The sequence below is a fragment of the Mauremys mutica genome, chromosome 2 (genome assembly GCF_020497125.1).
Source record: "Mauremys mutica isolate MM-2020 ecotype Southern chromosome 2, ASM2049712v1, whole genome shotgun sequence".
Lineage (NCBI taxonomy): Eukaryota > Metazoa > Chordata > Testudines > Geoemydidae > Mauremys > Mauremys mutica.
In genome coordinates, this window is record NC_059073.1 from 122,255,839 (window position 1) to 122,271,695 (window position 15,857).

General features: G+C 36.3%; 1 protein-coding gene across 1 annotated transcript in view; it reads right to left on the reverse strand.

Annotated features, from left to right (window-relative positions):
* The window catches only part of EXOC2 (exocyst complex component 2), a 186,492-nt gene that overhangs the window by 138,092 nt on the left and 32,543 nt on the right, over positions 1 to 15,857 (reverse strand). Inside the window, exons 5-6 of the mRNA XM_045006233.1 lie at positions 6,583 to 6,696; positions 2,424 to 2,548 (exon numbers count right to left, since the gene is read on the reverse strand). Coding sequence (XP_044862168.1) covers positions 2,424 to 2,548; positions 6,583 to 6,696 — 239 coding nt within the window. The remainder of the gene's footprint in view (positions 1 to 2,423; positions 2,549 to 6,582; positions 6,697 to 15,857) is intronic.

The window sequence follows — 15,857 nt, forward strand, 5'->3', positions numbered from 1 at the left end:
CTCCCTCCAATTCTAATGCTACAGGTCTGAATGCAAGGAGGAGATTCAAAGCCTTAAAGATGTTAATTTTCAACAGTATCAGCATCAGGGTCATTCTTCTCTCAATGCTTTTTTTTTTTAATTCACCGTTTACACTGGCACAAACTACAAGTCTGTTTCCTTTTGAATGCTCATTAGGGGTCTCTGGGAGGAAGACTCAAATCATGTCACTGATCATAGGCACATAGTGACACCAAGATCTACAGTACTCTTCTATTTTCAATTCATAGTGCTTATAATACAAAAGCAAGTGCACTAAGACTTTTTTTTAGATGGGGGGATATGCCCCTAAAATGAACAGAAATGAAAGCACAGAATTAGTTCAGCTAAAACACTCTGAATGAGGCTACTGGAAAGCTGCAGGATACCAGCTGAAAAATGCAGAAAGGTATTATGCTAGCAACTACACCTCTATCCCGACATAATGTGACTTGATATAACATGAATTCGGATATAACGGTGTAAAGCAGCACTCCGGGGGGGGGGGGGGAAGCTGCGCGCTCCGGCAGATCAAAGCAAATTCAATATAACGCGGTTTCACTTATAACGCGGTAAGATTTTTTGGCTTCCGAGGACAGCGTTATATCGGGGTAGAGGTGTACTTTTGTATTCAAGCAGACACTTTTTTAAATGAAATAAATGGTGCTTTGCAATTTTTCTTTTGTTAGGTTAAAATTTGTAAAATTAACTTGTAGTTTGGCTGGCTCTCTGGCCTCAATCTCTTATGAGGCTGGTTTTACGGAGCATGGATTCACAAGGAAGGGACAAAAGAAACAACTGCAGATGAGTTTTTTGGTCTTACTGAAAAGACACACACTTTATGATAATGCATTGACTATTCTGCAAATCACCCAGCCTTCATAAATCAGAGAAAAGAGAATTCCCAAAATAATTTTCCAAGAGGTCACATGCACAGTTACCACATATCCATCAGGGCTACTTTTTTTTGGTTGTTGTTGGAAAAGTGTGTCATGAACTGTAGTGGAACATATGTTGATATTCTATTATCTCTACAGCAAAAAGAATTTGACTTTAAATCCCTATGATTACCCCCAAATTTTCACATTAACTCATAGATTTAGGATTATTTACAAATTAGGATTTCAGATTTGCCCAGGTGATTTCGGATTACTGAAGGAAAAAAAAACAAAAAACCCATCATCTATCAGCATTTTTCATGTAAGAAAATATCTGTTACAGATGTTGGAAGTAACAAGCCCTCTAGAAATGACATTTCAGCATATTTTTCCTATTCCACTTTTGTCTGTAACTATTAAACATCTATGGCAGTTACTAGATCTATAAACACAGTAACAGACTATAAATGTTCCACAAGCACAGTGTCACATTTCTGTGATGCACTTCCTAAAGAGAACGAGACCCCTCCCCACCTCTAAAAGCTATTGAAAGCTTTAACCGTGGTCATTAGAACCACGGCAAAAGTAACTAGAACCTGACCAGCAGTACTAGGATCCTTTAAAACGATAGTAGTCACCATATTTGGGAGGAGGGATAGCTCAGTGGTTTGAGCATTGGCCTGCTAAACCCAAGGTTGTGTGTTCAATCCTTGAGGGGGGCCATTTAGGGATCTGGGGCAAAAATCTGTCTGGGGATTGGTCCTGCTTTGAGCAGGGGGTTGGACTAGATGACCTCCTGAGGTCCCTTCCAACCCTGATATTCTGTGTTTCTACTCTACTTTACTCTACTTAGTTACATCACTCAAACCTGCCACCAAAAGATTTTGTCTCATCAAAATTTCTCATCTCTTAATAAAATAGCCTTAGGCCAAGATTTTCTAATGAACAGTGATTTGGGAGTGCTCAGATCTGCATGCTCATCTTGTAACACCTTAAAGGGCCCTTACTTTTCGGTGGGTGAATGGGCTCAACGAAAATAACGCCTCTATATCAAATTGGTCACCCCAAATTTGAGAGACTAGAGTTCTTTTTGAAATTCTTGGCCTGATTTCTCAAGTCAGAACTTACTGTACACTGGTAACCATTTTAATCTAAATTCAGGATGAGACATCACAACACCAAGACTATTTTCCTAAAGTCTGAAATTTATCTTCTGTCAGCCAGCTCTGGTTTAGTATGTTTTCTTGCTCTTCTGGATTTCATTAGATTATTTCATACTATGGATTATGCAATCTCCCTGGAATATCTTTGTTACCTAGCAGGTTTTTTGGTGCCCATCTTTCACTGATTAGAACATATAGCTGGCCAGTTCTATCTTGCGACCTTGATCATTTGGAATTTTAGGTTAGTCATAATCTATTTTCCTTCTTCATACTTTTTTACTTTGAAATGAGTAAATTAAAATAGATTTTCTATATGAATATTTGATTTTTCTTTTATATTGCTGATGATCATTAATCAATTTACCTGACAGGGCATCTTGTGCTTCAAAAAAAGTGCTGAGACCTCCTTTCACATATGCTAGACTCCCCTCATTTTTCTTGTTTGCCTGCTTCTTCAGATTCATGACTGCCATTTTGAGCTGATCAAAGCTGAAATTAAGCAAAGAAGAAACATTGTCATTGGTACAATGAAAAGGGATTGATACAATAAAAGTAATGTATTAAAATTTAGCACACAGGACATGGTAATTTATAGTATATCATATCATAGAGTATTAGACAAGGGAGAGATTTATTAGGTTATCTAATACATATTCCTGCCAACGAAGAACTGTTCTTCATGTTACATTTCTAGAGTTCTGAACAATCTAGTTTTCCCAAACGAGGGGCATCCATCACTTCTCTTAGAAGAGATTTTCCATTGAGTATGTTTTGTAGTCAGGAAGTCTTGCCTGATACTGGTCCTAAGTTTTCCCTTTCTAAATTTCACTCTATTGCTCCAAGTTATATCCGCTTGCACTGTACCATTCTACATAATTACCTGCATTTATCTCTTTTCTTCTGAGTACACTTAGCCAAACAATGTACATTTAACTCTTTTAAACTTAACCCCATTCACTTTTTGTTTTTAATTTCCGAAGTCCCTCAAAATTTACCAACATCTTCTTGACAATGAGGTTCCAAACTAAATGCAATTTTGCAACAAAGCCTTCGAGAAAAACACATTCCTACTCCATTCCTTTATGCTTTTGCACATGCAGCCTACTGGGTTTTTTTGCTACTATACTGCGTTGCAAATTCATGTCTAACTAGCTGTCCAGTGTCCCTCCTACAGTAGATATATTTCCATATTACTGCTCCCCAGTACGCCTGGATTTCTTATCCATTTTTGCTTTAGTCAAATTTTTAAATTGGAAATTTAGTTTCAACTAGCTTTGATTATTTTCAAAGTAATAATATCTGTAATTCATGATTAACCACTACACATATACTATTTGTTTCTTGTATTCAGGGGCAAGTTATCACATGTTATGTTACTTAATTAGCCACCATTAGTAAGCATGGAAATACCAATTATAATTAGAAAAAAGTGTGATTTTTCAAAGATATTTCAATTTTTTTTAAACAATGACTGCTGAAGAAGACAGTGAAGGATGGAAATTAAAAAAGCCACCAATGCGGATACACCTAACACAATAGTACCAAAAACTCTGTCAGCTTAAAAGCGTTAGTAAAAGATTTCTTGAAAGAACAAACTAAAAACTAATTTGAGCTCAGTCAGTCAGAAAGTGATCCCCACCTGCTGTGAGACAGGAAAGCACTGGTGCACTGTGCAAAGGCATTTCCCTTTATACAGGGATGATGTCACAATGTTTTGCTTTATTTCCCGTTTCCATTTGCTGGTCGGAAATCATATTACTCACTCTCTGAAATGGCCTATTTGGGTGTACAATAAGAACTTCTTACTAGCAGCACTTTCAGAGTGCTGGGCTCAACAAAATCAGTTCCGCTCTCTTTTAACTAATGTTTCCCTGTTATCTGATAAATTAATATGAAGTCTGAAGAGTTTGTTTATACTTGTTATGATGTTCTGTCAGGAAAATAATTTTAGGGTGAAAAAAATCTGAATTTCCTTCAAGGAAAAAACATACATAAGCTAACCAAAACATCAAAGTTCCACACATTCAGAGTTCCTGCTACCTGGGGTTAAATAAAGGGTAGGGACATTAAGGATATACTGTGCTCTTCTGAAAAAAACAATACAACAGCAGAAGTAAGGTACGTGGGGGCCAAAATAATGCCACCTAGTAGTTATACAGTGCTTTCCATCAATAAATTTTAAAGCATTTTACAAAATGGGATGAGTATTCTCTCCACTTTAGAGCTGAAGAAACTGAGGTACAGAGAGGACAAGGCTAAAATTTTGAAAAACCTTAAATGACATGGCAACTTACATCCCACTGACTTTCAGTGGGACTTAAACATCACTTTGGCATTTTTGAAAATTTTACCCTAACTAGCTTGCCCAAGGTTACACAATAAAGTAGCAGCAAAGTTAGGCGTCAGGAGTCCCAAATCCCAACCTTGTGCGCCATCGTTTCTATGTCGATGAAAGCCTACTCAATGGAATCTTGTTACATTTTTCTTCCAGTATTAGCTCAAGGCATGGATCTGTCCTTGATTATGTCTACCCTTCTTAATTAACTCTTAAGTCTTCTAGTTCTCATTTATGTACTTGTTCTATCAAAAACACCCCCTAACTTCCTGCTACTAAATATCTGAAACTCTGATGTTCAGCTCCACCTGCGTAATGTCTTCTTTGTCCCATGTTTCTGAAATTTCTAGCCTTGGGAAAATAGTTAAAGATCCAGCAGACTCAGAATTATTCTTAATCTGCAACTTTGTCTATTAATCTATAATCACCTCTGAAACATCACTAAATCATATCTATCATTCAAGTCTTCCTTGCTGTTACTAGTCTGAAAGAATATTTGCACCTTTGCCATTTTAAATTTTCAGTTTTCCTTCACTTTGCCCTACCCTTGGTTCCTGGTTTATACTTACGATGAGTTGGTTCAGCAAACATGCAAACAAAGTGCTTTCTATTTAAAAATAAATCAATACAAAATAAAGGTGCACTCTGCCCCCATTCCATTGGCTTGAACAGAAATACCTATGAATTACGGCTTCAGTCCAGAGCAGTGGACCCAATGCAAAAAACAGCTTAATGGGATAAGCAAATAAAGAAAGCTATACAACAATAACTTGTACTTCACAAGAACAGTTTTGTAGAAAGTTGTGACAAATTATTTTCCAAAGACAGATTCCATGCCTTGAGATAATATGGGCAGAAAAATGTAACAACATGCCATTTTAATATGAGGCTTCACACATGAATGCATCACTAGGCACTGATCCAACACAACAATGTGAAACAGTTAAGAAAGTAAGTCTATGTCAAGCTACGTTGTTGTCTATGTAGTTATTTCTGTTTTCAACTCATGGACACAATTTCAGTATTTTATACATTGACATACTGTTTTACTGGAGAGTTGATTGCGGATTTATTCTGTTGCTTACATTCCAGCTAAATCCTGGTAAACCAAAAGATAGATTCCTGGTCCTGTTAACAGTTCCTGAATGATAACCACAAAGACCTATTTTAGGGCTCAAGTCTGCAATCTTTACAATGCGTGAATCCACTGAGTTACTATTCACTGTAAGTAAAGATGCCAGAATCAAGCTCAGAGAGCTTAGACAACTAATGAAAAATCATTTTAGTAATTTTTCCTCCCTCTACTTTTATTTCAAATACACTCTTCTTCTTACACATTTATTGGAACATACTGTTCCCTTGCTATTGGAGCAGCTCTTTTGTCTTATAATTAGAGATCTTTCAGTCATAGTTTTGATTCAGGAGTAAATGAAAAGTATTCTATGCCCATCTAAACAACTGTGTGCTTTTCATTTAAAGTGGTCATAGCCTTCTTGGGTCCTGGTAAACTGAACACGTTCTACCACTCAAATGCAAGAGAAAATTACTACACCAAATGAAGTCTTTATTTCAATACCTGGTTTCAAGCTAATATCATTACAAGAATATTAAAATTCACATTTTTTTAAACAGTGCTCCATCCTCCATTAAATCTACTGTAGTCAAAAATTGCAGAATTGTGCATGTTCAGCTGCTTATGCAAAAGTGTATGTACATAATGTATCCATGTAACTACCACGATGCCACGCCTGGCCAAAATTCTATTGAAATCAGGAAAAATTTTCCACTCATTTCAATGGGCTTTGAATTAGGCGGTTATGAGAGCAAGTTCTGTGTACACAATTCTGAAGGTTTGCACACAAGCAAAAGCTAGAAGTTGTTCTTCCTAAGCATTATGATGGAGTCATTGGCCAAAATTTCCAAAACTTCACCCCATGAATCTCACTGGAGGGTCCTACCTTTTTCTATTACCGCATTTCACATGCCTGCTGATTAAAAGCCCTACTGTTTTGTACTATGTGTCTGTACATTGCTTACCACAATGGGGCCCAAATCGGACTAGGGCCTCTGGACATTACTGTAGTACAAACAACATTTCTTGCACTACCACCACCATTGATATCTATGATATTCAGTAACAATACGAATACTGTCGGATGTTTTAAAAACATTGTTATTGTCCACAAACCTTGTTGTTGAATGGTTCTCTATCAAATACCATGCAGCAGAGAAGTTTTCACTAGTGAAATCGGCACTCATCCCAGGAAACAGTGCCTCCAAATCCTTCTGGGGAAATCTGCCTCTGGAAAAGGCAAATAATTTATAAAATAAAGTGTTTACTGCCAAAAGATTATAAGAAAAATTACCACATAAAACAACAGCCCATGTTCCATTCTTCAAATCATGACACTAAGTAGTAACAGAATAAAAACACAGAACTGTAACAACCTAACAAAATAAATCTGGTACTAATGGTTCGAGGGTAAACCCAACACATCTAGGAAAGAGGCAATTGAAATTAAAATGGTAAATTATTTTTGGATTTTACTAACGTACATGGGCGTAGTAGATTAAAATGGTGCTACACACAACAGCTGCAATTCTAACAATAAATAGTATCACCATGAACATTCTTTACAACGAAGGCTGTTACTTCCTTTTTTAACTTTAAAATGTCTGAATACTATAATTTGCATTTAGAAATCTATGTGCATTTGTTGATGCAAATATTTTTTTCTCCTTCTTGAAAAAGAATGCATACATCAATTTATACGGCCTTTAAAATATTTATGTTTAGTAAAAGGATTACTCAAATTAAATGAAGACTGTGTGCTATGAAGGCAAGCAGAAATTTTCAACTTATTTCAAACTCTTATTGCATTATGAGAAACATACAAAATGAATACTTATCAACTAACCCCCAGAAAAGTGAGAGCAAAGCTCACCTTTTGCTGTAAGTCTTTTAAGCCCTTTATTTTTTTCAATAGGGTATTTAGATAATACAGTGATGGGTGGTCCCTAAGGTCCTGATCTAACTCCGATTTAAATCTATGGCAATGTCTCTCTCTCACTCCTTGTGTGTGTCCAGTATGTATAAACACACAGTGAATGAGTATATACTGAAGATATTCAATCTCACATGTTACTTCATGTAGAAAAATAAAGTAGAAAAAAACCTTTTTATACTCATTTTAAAATAAATTAAGACTTTTGCTTATACCCACAAAAGTATGGAAAATTCATACGTAATGTTAAAACCTTCAATGGGTAATAAGCACCATGAGACTAAACTGTGTAGCATTCAAAATGGTGAAAGTTGTGAAATTACACTGATCTTTTTAACCCCAGAAAGTGAATTTCTAGACTTGAAGTTTGCACCAGAATCTAACATACTTTCAATGTGAGTGGTGGACAGATTTCCCTTTGTATATGTAAAATAATGTCTTTTGAATTTCATAAAAATCTTTCCATTTCATCCACCAACCACATTTGTTAGAAGTGCTCCATTTACTTGATCTTATCTGTATGCAAAACATTTCAATTCATTTATTTTCATTTACAAAACAGGGCCAGACTTTGTGTCACAAGTTTCAGCCTAAAGGGAACACAGACTCTCAAAGTTATGAACCAATGGGAAAAAGAAGTTTCAATATATCTGATTGGTAGTATAAAAATCTGAAATTCATGGGTGTGTTGTCTCATGCACAATTTATTTATTTTTTAAAAACACAGAATGTAGAAAGTTAGAAAGAAACGTCCCTTAGATTCAGGTTATTTCATTTGAGGGGTTTTTTGTTTGTTTAGTTTTTAGGGAGGAGGTTAACCTTCCTTTGAAGCATCTGGTACTGGCCACTGTTAAATATAGTATATTGTCCTAGAAAGACCGCAGACCTGATATTACGATTCTCACAGCTGCATGAAAAATTGTGAACACTGAGTATCTTTCAAGTTGGCTTAATCTATTAAGAGGTGAATCCTGGACTCTATGTCAACCCAAATAAAGGAGATTGGTGCAGAGGGATGGAACAACTCTCTGTAGGCAGCCAATGAAACAGTAGCAAAATGGCTCCACAACAGCATTAGGGCTACAGTAGCCAAGAAACTATTGCAATTCATCTCCTTCCCCCTGCTCAGTGCATATTTACATCATTTATTCTAAAATCAAATAACTTTAAAATCAAACCCATTTTTCTCCCATTCATAAAAGACATGTTCACAATTTGTCAAAAATTCCCAAATCAAAAAAAATCACCTGAGACATTCACCACTCCCAGTTCTCTACTCACAGCTGCATCCATCAGAAACTAATTCAAACTCTGCCAAAAAAATTAAAAATTGTTGTCCAAAAATGAAGTAATAAATGCAGACACAGAACCTGAAATAAAATCCTCTCTGAGGCATATGACCTAGACAAACTGCTGTTGGACTGTGCAACAGACTCTGCAACACACACTACAAACAAAAAACAAACTTGCAGGACCTTGCACTTAAAATTAAACTGGCAAGACCAAAAGGAAAATGAAGAAGACACTGAATATACGGCAGGCTGTTGGAGAAGATATTAAATATGTATCAACAGCCATTTCACTGGAAATTAAAATTACCATGAGAAAGGTATTTTAAAAACAAACTATTGGTAAACATATTTCAAAGAGGCAAGGAGGACTATAAAACCTGCTTCCAGGATGAACTGTTCTAACACATTTATTTTAAAAATATGCTGAAAAGCAAAATGCAGATTAAAATGAACTTGTGACTCCAAGATAGGTATTTTTGAAAGAGCTGAGAATTGCAAAGAAACAAAGTTATCTTTGCTCCACCACACTTTACATCCTGAGAATTATTAGCACCAGGAGTTGCAAAGGACACCACCCTTTTGGCCCAGAATTTTTTTGCCAGTGGAACCCTCTACTGAATTAAAACAACTAGGATTGTCTAAATTATTTGTTTTTATTTAAGTGGTGTGAGGGAAAGAGACAACATGAGGAGTGGAAAGAAGGGGGGGAAAATGTGTGAGAAGTAGAGACTGCATACAACATGGTCCAAATTAGTTTTCTCTAACTTCGGTGAAAGAATTATGTGGAATACAAAAATCCATATGTGCATGCACTGAGAATCATTACAGTACTGATATGGGAAATGCTGATGGTCAGGTGTACTTGACAGTAGCTCAGGGTATGTCTACACTACCCGCCGGCGGGTAGCGATCTATCTATCAAGGATCGATTTATTGCGTGTAGTGTAGACGCGATAAATCAATCCCTGATCGCTCTCCCGTCGACTGCTGAACTCTGGCTCGGCAAGAGGAGGAAGCAAAGTCGACGGGGGAACGGCGGCCATTGATCCTGAGTCGCGAGGATGCCAAGTAAGTGATTCTAAGTCAATCTAAGATACGTCGACTTCAGCTACGCTATTCTCGTAGCTGAAGTTGCATATCTTAGATCGACACACACACATACCCCCCCCCGTGTAGACCAGGCGTTAGTGTTATAAGTCTTCAAATGGGAAGGACACATCAGGATAAGAATTTTTACAGTGGGATTATCACTGAGTGCCTATTAACCCACAAAATGTATAGGATCACTATAATACAATATAGTGCTCACAAAATACATAAATGTACAGCTCTTGTGGTCAAACAGTAAACAATCTAGCTAAAGATTCTTTTTCCTGGCATTGAAAGATGAGTCAAACTAGACATTCAAGTATGGTATCATCTCTTAATGCATGCATTTAACAACACATAGGGAAAACAGGATTTATTCATGTGCATCAGAGTAGATGCACAGCTTCTGAGAGTGTATCAGAGACAGATATCTGACTAAAAATGAACCAAAAAAACCTCTAAGAGACAATACTTATTACTGCAAAATATTACCAACATCTCTCTTTATATCTTACACAAAACCAAACAAACATAAATACTGCTAATATAACTCTTAGCTTTTATTTCAATGTACTGTACTCCCTCCAGTTAGTCTGTCCAGCCTTAAAAAAACCAAGTCCCGCAAATTGGTTTGTACACTCAATAGTCAAAGAGCCTGAAAAAACTCTAAAAGTTAGTTGTATTTTAGTTTATTTTAGTGTGACATTTGGCCACTTTGAAAAATTCTAAAGGATTTTTTGTTTGAAATATTTACTTATTTTGGATTATAAATTAGATACATACAAAGACAACACTACACAAGTATGGATAAGACATAGACACTACATATAATAGAACCACAGAAATGAATTGGCGATGCATAGTAGATTAACAAATTTTGCATATTAAAATAAGACTACATCATGGAGTATTTTGTCCACTAATATTATTAAGTAGAGTTTAATACATCGTAGTAGCATGTTTTTCAAAATATTTTATATCTTTGTAATGAGCAGAATGCCATAGTAACGTCTAACAAAACTTTTTTGGGGAAATGGAGTAACATCACTGGTTGGGTTTTTTTTGTTTTTTTTTGTTTTTTAAGAACTACCAAATTTGTAGATTAGTGAAGAAGTGAGAATTAGTAACACTCCCGTCTTCATGACTTGCTATGATAGAAAAATTGATAATCCAAATAGAACTCAGGAGAATCAAAGAGAAAGGCATCTTATCAAAGTGAGAGTATATCTGATCTTTAAAAATGTCTGGATAGAAGTATCCAAAGAAACTGGCTCTGCAAACATACTGTGTATGTTTTCATTACATTCCACTGAAACTGGTTTCTAAGGACTTGCTTACTACTTCAAAACACCCTGGCCAGGCAACAGGGGCTATCTGTACTGGGAATGGGATATTTCTTTCTTTCCTAAGAGAAGAAAGTAGCGGTGATGACAGCAGCACATTGTGTGGAGAACATCACATAGGAACATAAAGTGAGATCATGTTGGCCCCATATGAAAGCGTCAAACACCATTATGCATCTAATTTACCATTAAATCTATATAAAAAGAGAGACAGTGAGAAATAACTTCTAATGCTTTGGTCATTGGGCAGCTGTAATGACTTAATTAACATCCACACACCATTGTAGAGGAGATCACTAGGATTGGGCCTGTTGGACTTTGTCATTATAGAAGATGGGAGGCAGGTCAACCTTCTTTGATGACCCACAACTTTAGGATTTTCTCCCCCTTGATAGACATCAAAGTCCTTCAATGAAGGTAAAGATGTTGCTATCAAGGCTCTTTATTCCTATTGAAACACCTATCTTTGTAATAAGCAGAGTTTCATAGTAACATCTAACAAAACTTTTTGGAGGAAATGGAGTAACATCGCTGGTTTTGGTATTACAGCCTTGTTACCTTTTGAAAATAGTCTTTTTTATTGCAGTGGCTGGACTGCTTGGGTTGAAGTGTTTTAAAAATAAAATCATTACAATTTCACACAGTTTATATTTATATCTTAACTACAACAAAAGATAGATGATGACTCAAATCCAAGTCTATACCCCACTTTCCTCAAGTGTGCTGGAAGCATGCTCCTAACTTCTCATAGTGCTGTACAGGTCCTTGCTCCCTGTTAAAATGTATATTCATACATTCAAGATTGAAAATATGTCAAATACAGTTAACGTCACTTATGCCGCATCTGCCAAGCAATCCCAATGTTATTGCATACTGCAAGAACAATGCCCACCTAATTGTATTCTAATTTCATGTACCTAGGCCTATACAAACTCTTCTTGCAAATTCTGTTACCAGGTTTGTGCATGCACAGACACACAGACTATTATTATTAATAATAATCACAGAAGTCAGTCAAGATCAGACTGTAAATATAACAAGTAACAGTCACTGCCACTAACTTAAACAAAGACACAACAAGTAAGTGGAACAACAATAGGTGGCAATGTGTACTAATGAACATCGCTTCTTTATAATAAACCCTCTAAAAATGACAAAGATATTTTTTTACAAAGTATTAGCTATCCAGTCGTAGATTTTTCAGTGTACACAACAATATAAACCCATTTAGAGACTAAAATCAAGCCCGAAAACTGGATACAGTCACCAAAAGGTAACTTGAACTAGATTCCAGAGGACTTTATAGGTCAAGAGGAGCAACTTAAAATAAACACAGATTCTGAATGTCAACCAGCATAAACAAGCTAAAACTAGAGTTATTGTATGAGCTTGCTCTGTCTGGTATCAGTCAGACTCCTAGAAGCAGGATTTTGTACCAGCTGTACTCTGTTAATCGTGCATGCAGAGAGACCAGCAAAAAGGACACTGGAGTAGACTAAACAGGACAAATCCAAAGTGTTAACAAGGACCTCTGCAATAGCAGGAGAGAGGCAATGACTCACTCTAGCAAAATTTGACATAGGGATGGTCCCAGCAGAGACAAGATACTGAAACGTCAGAACAGCTTCTAATCATAGGAGAATGCTGTAAGAGAGACTCAGTGGAAGACTGCGCTTGCTAAAACTGATGGCTCAATATCACAAACTGTAATTTTTACGGCATAATAATGCGTGGCCACTTATATAGCACTTTTCATCTGTAGATCTCATAACTTGTATATCTGAATGCGGCAGTTTACAAAATGGACAGTAGAAAAATTTAAACTTCCATCGTCTATCTGCTGCTGTAAATTTCAAATAGCCAAGTTCAAGGTTGAAGTTATCCACTGAAACAGTCTTCTCTCATATCACAATAGAAAACTGACATACTCCATTAGGTGGCAGTGTAAGATCGGTCTGTTACATCTTTCTGGCTGAAAAGTTTCAGAAGCTGGCCGTGGGAAGATGCAACTATCTGTATTGAGTGGGTGGATACAGAGCTAATGTGGAATGTACTTAGCATGTCAACAATTGCTTTCATGTACAAGACTGATCCACAATGATGACCCATGCAGCATGCAAAACAACAAACATTATTCCAAGAGAATTTCTAACCACAGTAGATACAGATAGGTCTGATTGCAGTTGTTGCTTTGCAGTTGCATTCATTTTCATGGTCTGGCAAAGGTTACAAGGAAAAAACTGTAGTACACACTACCTTGTTCAGCTATTTTGACTAGGCAGATCTATTGATATAGCAAGTAATCATTCAAAAAAAGTTGTCTGTAGGCCTGAATTTCATTAACATTTCTCCCACTGCTATCATGAAGTAGATATTGCAAATTCTTTTCTTTTTCTGTTTTAAAATTCTAGGCATTAAATCATTAACATACCAATCTGTTCTTGTAAAAATTCTAAATGGTAAAATCAAACATACTTAGCCACCATCCCTTTTTAATTAATATTTTTGTTTTACTTTTCCCCGTTTTCCAGCTCTAGGTCACTACTTGGTACCTCTTCTTCTGCTGGCTTTCTGGCTGCATTTCAATAATATCATAGCCAGCAACACACCTTGGAAAAAAATCAGATCTACTTTAAATTTCAAGCCCTCAAATAAAAGTAGAAGACAACTCAATTTCTGTTGAATTCTTGCTTTACATTTACAAGCTGATGGCTACACTACAAAGCTAGAATTCAACAAGCAGACTCAATATTTTGAACAAACAACAAAACCTGGTGAAGAAAACACACTAGCGTGCACTTGAGTTCCAAAGCTGGGTAACAAAGCCCCTTCTAATTTGAACCTGCTTTTATATTTGAAGTTATAAAAAAAGACCTGACAATGGCAGAGAAGAAATTGTCTTAGGAATGTATATTTGTTTGTAAATATTGAATCAGCATAATAAAGTCATGACTGTAAATTTTTATCACCAAGTCCCGGTCTCCTTGCAAAATTAACTTAATTTTTTTGTAGGCACTTAGTTGCATTTTTATAACTACTAAGGCACCGTGTGTACAAAAACAGCAGTTAGGACTTTAAAAATATGAAGGACCTAACAGTCAAAGACTGCCAATAAATACCAATTATTAAACTTGCAGGTTGAAAGATGACAGCTTGCATGCTGGGTACACTCATAAAATATTTATTAAATCCTGACTCATGCAAAAGCAGCAACAACTCTCACTTTCTTTTCTGCATTCAGACAGACTGGTCATGAAGACAACATTAAACTCCTACTTACATGTACATTACATGTACTGCTGAAAAAAAACAGTGACTCATTGAAATCACTGGCAGCAGACTCATCCACCTTCGGAAGGCATTCCCACCACTATTACCAAGTAATTCATTATTCAAAGGCCATTTTCACATAAGCCGTAACAATTCCCATATTATTTCTATTAATCAAATTCCACTTTTTCCTATCTGCTGATTATATACACAAAATCAAATACATTTTCCCTATTCATACAAACGGTTAAACATTGGTTTTGGGGTTGTTTTTTTTTAAACTAAAGGCATTCCTAAGGCTTAAGATGTTTTATCATTAAAACCTGAGTAACATATTTGGAGCCATCTTGGAAATACCAGTCTGTATGATTCACAATGCATGATTCATTTCAAAATGCATTTGCATTGGACATGGTCCCATAAATAATATTTAGAAAACCACATGAGGCAACTTTCTGTTTAAAAAGAAGAAAGCATTATGCCTGTTTTTTTAAAAACACAGCACACAGGGCAGGTGATTTAGTCATTTCACATCATGGAACCAGCTTTTCTGTCTTACATGCTATTCTGGCATGATCCTTTTTTCTCCTGTGTCTTTACTCTAGGCCTTGTGCTTACTGGTCCCTCTTCACCTCCTGTTACCCTGCCACATCCCATTTTCTCTCTCTTTTCTTTAACCCCTTCCCTTCCACAGCTTCTATTGTCTACCATTATTAGCAAGGCTAGTATGCTGACATTTCTCCCCATCTCTATCAGGCAGCAAACCAAGTTGCCCACAGAGGATGCAAATTCCACAAAGTCAGACCAGTGCTGCACGCCCATGGCACACTCCTAAAGCTTGAAATTAACCCTGAGAAATGCATCCTAACTTGTGTGCATGTTTAAATAATTTAAGCGAGTCAAAGATGTTGTGTCACCTAGTTCATCTTTGTGGTAATGTGGGATTGTTCTTTATTGTATTAGGCTTACTTCTAGTCCAGTTTTAAATATGCCAAGCAATGGGGCAGCTTACACCACTTTCACTGGGATTCCAAAGCCTAGTAAAGTTTATCATTAGAAAGTGTTATGCTTATAACTAGTTGGTCTAAGTTTTACCTTTCTTAATTTAATTGCATTAATCCTAATTGTGCCACCTCTTCTCCCTCGATGGTTATGCACTTCCCCTATTTGCAGACTTGTGTCCCCACTTAATCAATGGTTAGCTAAGCTATACCCATATAGCTTTTAAAACATCCTTACAAGCCAATCTTTTCAGTCTCACAACTATTTCTGTTGTCCTTTGAACTTCCTCCAATTTGTAAAAAGAAATACATAAAAAACAAACAAAAACTTTCTAGTAAGAGATGCTCAATATTAACCACAGAATATTCCAATTACAGTCCTGGTTATTACCTCACTGCTGTATCATGGAGTACCTCAGCACATGCAGCCAAAATTTTTATTGGTCCTTTTTGCTCAGATGTC